The following is a 5,285-nucleotide window of genomic DNA, read 5'->3' as shown; positions in this document are numbered from 1 at the left end:
GCTGCAGAGCTGCTTCAACCGCCAGCAAAGAAAGCAGCTTTAGAGAAGAAATCTCCTCAAACCAAAAAGCGCAAGAAGAATTTCAGCTCCCCCAAAAGCATCCAGAATAAATCTGTACAGTATCAGAATGACGTGACTGAGAACACATCCATTGAGCTGTTTTTGGATGCAAATAAACTGGCCACACAGATCACGGAGCAGGCTGCCCAGGGCAGTGATAACTCCGAGCTGCAGCTGGCGGCTGTGGTGGAAAGCGAAACACTGGCAGCGCAGGATATGCTGGTTCAGACCATTGCAGCAAAGCAGAATCGGGGGAAGCCGCAGCCGAACTGTGCGCTGAAGGAGCACTGCATGGCCAACATAGCCAGTGAAAAGAACGCTTACCCGCTGGAGAGTGCGGGCGAAGAGCTCGACCAGAAGTACTCCAAAGCCAAGCCGGTGTGCAACACCTGCGGAAAAGTCTTCTCCGAAGCGAGTAGTCTCCGTCGACACATGAGGATACACAAAGGAGTGAAACCCTACGTGTGTCAGCTTTGTGGGAAGGCCTTCACCCAGTGCAACCAGTTGAAAACACATGTAAGAACTCACACAGGTAAGCCGCTGGCCTTGTCTCCGGGGCTGTGGAGACCTGGAACAGGTCACAGAGCCTGTGAATACAGCACTGGAAAGATCTGTGCATTCAAATAATTTGGTCTGCTGCTGGTATGCGTTCAGGGATAGTGCCTGTGTCCTGGCAGCGTGAAATGTTTCAGCATTTTTCAGTACAAAATCGTGGTTTCTACTTCAGATAGCTAGAGAGGACTTTACCAGTCTGAACATCCTGATTCTGGAAAGACTCAGAAGAGCTGGCTGTCCTTTAACGCTGGAGTGCCAAAAGCTGTCACCAGTAGAGCAAGAAAAACTCCCTTTACTTGACACCGGAATTTCTGTGGATTTTTTTAAACTTCAAATCCTGATACGGGTTTGATAACCAAAGTGGGGGAAACCTGCTATCTTGTGACAAGCAGGTAACTTCTTCTATAGGGTCTTCAAAAAAACCAGGGTGGATAGCTGAATTGCTTCAGCATTTGGGATTTTATGTAGTAAGAGGTGGAACTGAAACTGTGATGGTGTTACCAGCTCTGCTTTCAATAGTGTTGCCAGGAGCTTGTGTTGTGTCAACAGCTCTCAAACAAATTGATGGTGGGTTGGATGGTTGGTTCTCCAGGCGATCTGGCCTAGCTGCAGTTCTGCTGTGGCCGTTGCTGCTGTACTAAGCCCAGCGAGCAGCAGAGGGACCTGGTTTACGTCGTTCTCTTTCTTCAGAATTCTGACGTAACAGAGAATCAGATATAAAGTTGTTTACTTCTGCTCTTTTCCCCTTTGGAAAACTCTGAGCAGAGGCCAGCAGTGGAGCCCTTTCCAGGAAGCTGTGAAGGTGCAGGGAGGTGAAGTGGGAGGAGTTGAGGTGAGGATGCAGGAGGATGCCCTGCTCTGTCTGTAAGCGAGGGAGAGACTCAGGTTCTTATGCAACATGGAGCTTGGGAGCAGGATTCAGGGGCAGTTTGCTGGTAGGAATATCAGCTGCATTTTCTAGTGTGAGGGTGTTGTGCTGGCAGCTTTTGCCTAAGCAGGCCAGGAGTTCCATGGTGTTCGCTGCTAGATGGCAGGTTAGATGACCAATACTGTTATTTTTGAAGGTTTTATGTACACAATATGCTTACAAATTGTTGAGTTCTTGATTGGACTGTGCACATTCCACTTCAGAGGACTGATTATGGGATGTCCCAAGATGTTATTCGAAGAAGTATTAGGCCGGACACCCGAGTTGGGTGATGGACTGGAAAGGTTGCAGCGAGCACAAGGGTTTTATTTTCCGTAGGGGAGAAGCCATACAAATGTGAACTGTGCGACAAAGGCTTTGCTCAGAAGTGCCAGTTGGTGTTCCACAGCCGGATGCACCATGGAGAAGAGAAACCGTACAAGTGTGACGTCTGCAACCTCCAGTTTGCAACATCGAGCAACCTGAAGATCCACGCCAGGTAGGCACACGTGAGACCCTGAAATCCTCATCCCTGTGTGGAAATAAACGGAATCATTGACTCCAGCATGAGCAAGAGTTACACGTAATTACTGAACTCGGTCATTTCTACTCCTTTTCTGGTGGGTCTTTTCTCACATTGTGTAACAATCACTGCCTCTGCGGATTTGCTCGTTAGGGAAGCGGTTTATGGTCTGTGAGCCTTCCAGCCGAGCCGCTGGTGTCCTTAGGCAGTGATGTGGGGTTTGTTTTACACTCTGTGTAGCACCAGAGAGGAGATGTTCCTCGGTGGGAAGCGAAATAGCACAGCTCTCACTGTTCACTCTTCTCGCATTTTTTGGCAGGAGCGGGAATTATGTTCCTGTGTTGGGAATCATCATTTTGCCTTTCAGTGTGCTGAATTCCCAGGGTCGACAGAGCGCGGATTTCACTCTGTGAGAAACTGCCAGCTCAAAGCCAAGCTCACAGTTGTGACGTTTCTTTTAGTTCACAGACCATGAGCACAAAGGGATAAAATACTCATGGAGGATGGTTACTTAGCCGTGGGTGTTGCCTCTCCTCCTGCCAGACAATCACTGATGCCTGTGTTTGTTGGCAGGAAGCACAGCGGTGAGAAGCCCTATGTGTGCGACCGGTGCGGCCAGCGCTTCGCTCAGGCTAGCACGCTCACCTACCACGTGCGCCGCCACACTGGGGAGAAACCCTACGTGTGTGACAGCTGCGGGAAAGCCTTTGCCGTCTCCAGTTCTCTCATCACCCATTCCCGAAAACACACAGGTGACGGGAGACAGAGCACTGTGGGGCCAGAGCAGGCCGGGCAGGGGAGGGCGGGCTCTGCAGAGGGGTGGGAGATGGGTGATGGCCTGGAGTTAGCTCTGGAGTTGTCGTCCAGCTCCTTTCTCCTGGTTTTTCCCTTTGACTCTGGTTTAGGGAGCTCTTTCTCCCATTGGTCATTACCTCTGTCTCACTTTGACTTGTTCTTTACGTGTTTTGTGGTTTATGTATCGAAATAACAAACTCCTTGTGTTTCCTTTAGGAGAGAAGCCATATATCTGTGGCATTTGTGAAAAGAGTTTTATTTCCTCTGGAGAGCTCAATAAACATTTTCGGTCCCATACAGGTCAGTTTGCAGACAAGCTGCTTGCTGCGCTATAAATACTACTCTACCTTTACCCTTTTGCCTGTAAAATACACCATGTTGTGCTGTACTGAAAAATAGAAGAGTTTCTTAGTTCATGTATCTCTGCATTATCAGATATTTTCTTTAAATTATGTTAATTTTTTTTGATTGCCTTTTTCAGACTAGTGTCTGTGTAACAGAGTTGCTGTTGATGTGTGATCATGGCTTTACTTTCTAATATGAAATAACAGAGTTACAAAGTTGTAGTTTAAAATACATCATTGAAACCCATGATCCTACATCTGTAACTCTGTTTTCTTTCAATTTCAAGACTGTTCTAACTGCTCAACCATTTGGGTTTTTTTCAGGTGAAAGACCATTTATCTGTGAAATGTGTGGAAATTCTTACACAGATATAAAAAATCTCAAGAAGCACAAAACAAAAGTTCACACAGGTGAGTTCCTTGTGCAAAGAAAGGGTAAGAAACTACATCGACTGTTCTGTCTTCAGTGCTGAATAACACTCTTTTTTTGCTCATCCGGCCCTAAAATTAGAAAATAAAAGGCTTTTGGATAGTGGCTCTCTTCAGAGCCCAAAGCACCTGCTAAAGCTTGATGTACATGCTTTAAAGCAGCTTCCAGACAAGTTTTCAAGCATTTGCATTGCTACGGCAAACACAGGTTGAGCAACATAGAAGTGGTTTGCTGCTGGCAAGAATTTCTGTACGTGACTATTTGCTTTCTAGTCCTGGTAATTTGTGAGAGCTTCCCACCTGAAGGCACAGTCTGAACTGCAGGGAATTGTTGAACTCTTCTGACTATATGCCGAAGGAGCGTGGCTTTGTGAGCTGATAACTGAGGTGAACAGGGCACTGGCTACAGGAGTTACATCTTGAAGGCACAAGTGGTTTTAATAGAGCAGTGAAAGATTTTTGTCAATATTAACCCAATATTGACCCAAGTCTGAGTGGGATTAGCAACCACGCAGGGTCAGGCAGCTGGCAGAATGCTCCCAGCTGCCAATCCTGCTCTAAAAAGACTTCTCTAATACATTGAATTCCTCTTCTAGATACCAGGTTTTGATTAGGAAGCCATTTGACATCTGCATCCTACTTGTGGTGCAGAGCGCAGAGATGTGCAGCTGGCTGGCCTCTTTCAGGACTAGCTCCACATGCCTCCTTCTCTGTCCGTCCTTAAGTCCCTTCACCAGAATTCCTTTGCCTCTGTTAAATGAAAAGAGGAATAGCAGGCATTGGAGCAGAAAATCTGAAGGAAACTGTCATAATTACATGTTTTCCAAAGCTGTGTTGTTCAGTGATGTTAAGGATTTGTTATCTTCTGTACTGTGCCAAGGGGAGATCAGGGTGGAGGGCGTTATCTCTCTAGCTGTCGTGCTGCAAGCAGCAGAGGGTGGGATTCATGGTGCATTCAGCATATTTACAGCCCGTTCTGCTTTCGCGGCACATGGCAGCCAGGGATAGCCCAGCTGTCCCGGCAGCCTTTGACACAGCAAGTGTTTGTTTCGACAGTCAGTTGAAAGGGAATTTGCAGAATTTGTGCAGGAGCATTTGAACATTTCTTTTTGTTTTGGTTTGTTTTTTTCCTCCAGGATCTGAAACCCCCCCTGATTCTAACGCGCTTGATAATTCTTTCAATGAACAAGAACCCATTCAGAGTCAGAAAAGCCCTTTATCGGAGTCCATCGATGTGAAACCCTCCGAGATGTCTTTAGCACTTCCTCTTCCCATTGGGAGCGAAGACCATCAGATGCTGCTTCCCGTGACGGGCAGTCAGTCTCCTTCGTCAGAAACGCTGCTGAGATCTGCCGTGACAGGATATTCAGAGCCGCAGTTTATTTTCTTGCAGCAGTTGTACTGACAGGGCAGTACAGAGCCCCTGCGGTCCCTGGGGCTGAACTCACCTACCTTTGGTAAGATGAACAGAATCAAGCAAGCAGTCACTTGGTCTTGGTTTTCCTCTGTGTAGAGACGCTTGTCCGGCATTTCAGGGTGCAGTGCTGTCTTTCGGGTTTTGTTGAATTGTGCTAATCTACAGTCACGTTCTCTTTGCAATTAACACTGATTTCCAGGGGCCGGTTCCTTTCCAGCAACACCTGCCTTAAGAATTCTCTGTTAAATATGTTAA

General features: G+C 47.0%; 1 protein-coding gene across 2 annotated transcripts in view; it reads left to right on the top strand.

Annotated features, from left to right (window-relative positions):
- Nucleotides 1-5,018, top strand: part of MYNN (myoneurin) — a 7,456-nt gene extending 2,438 nt beyond the window's left edge. Inside the window, exons 3-8 of one of the 2 annotated variants that reach the window (XM_010133082.1) lie at nucleotides 10-592; nucleotides 1,862-2,021; nucleotides 2,619-2,797; nucleotides 3,057-3,140; nucleotides 3,509-3,595; nucleotides 4,750-5,018. In XM_010133082.1, the coding sequence (XP_010131384.1) occupies nucleotides 10-592; nucleotides 1,862-2,021; nucleotides 2,619-2,797; nucleotides 3,057-3,140; nucleotides 3,509-3,595; nucleotides 4,750-5,018 (1,362 nt within the window). The remainder of the gene's footprint in view (nucleotides 1-9; nucleotides 593-1,861; nucleotides 2,022-2,618; nucleotides 2,798-3,056; nucleotides 3,141-3,508; nucleotides 3,596-4,749) is intronic. The other variant, XM_010133083.1, reaches the window with a different exon arrangement.
- The last annotated feature ends 267 nt before the right edge of the window (nucleotides 5,019-5,285 follow it).

The sequence above is a fragment of the Buceros rhinoceros genome, unplaced genomic scaffold, assembly GCF_000710305.1.
Source record: "Buceros rhinoceros silvestris isolate BGI_N320 unplaced genomic scaffold, ASM71030v1 scaffold35503, whole genome shotgun sequence".
NCBI lineage: Eukaryota > Metazoa > Chordata > Aves > Bucerotiformes > Bucerotidae > Buceros > Buceros rhinoceros.
The sequence above is the reverse complement of the archived record's forward strand: the minus strand, read 5'-3'. Positions and strand labels throughout refer to the sequence as shown.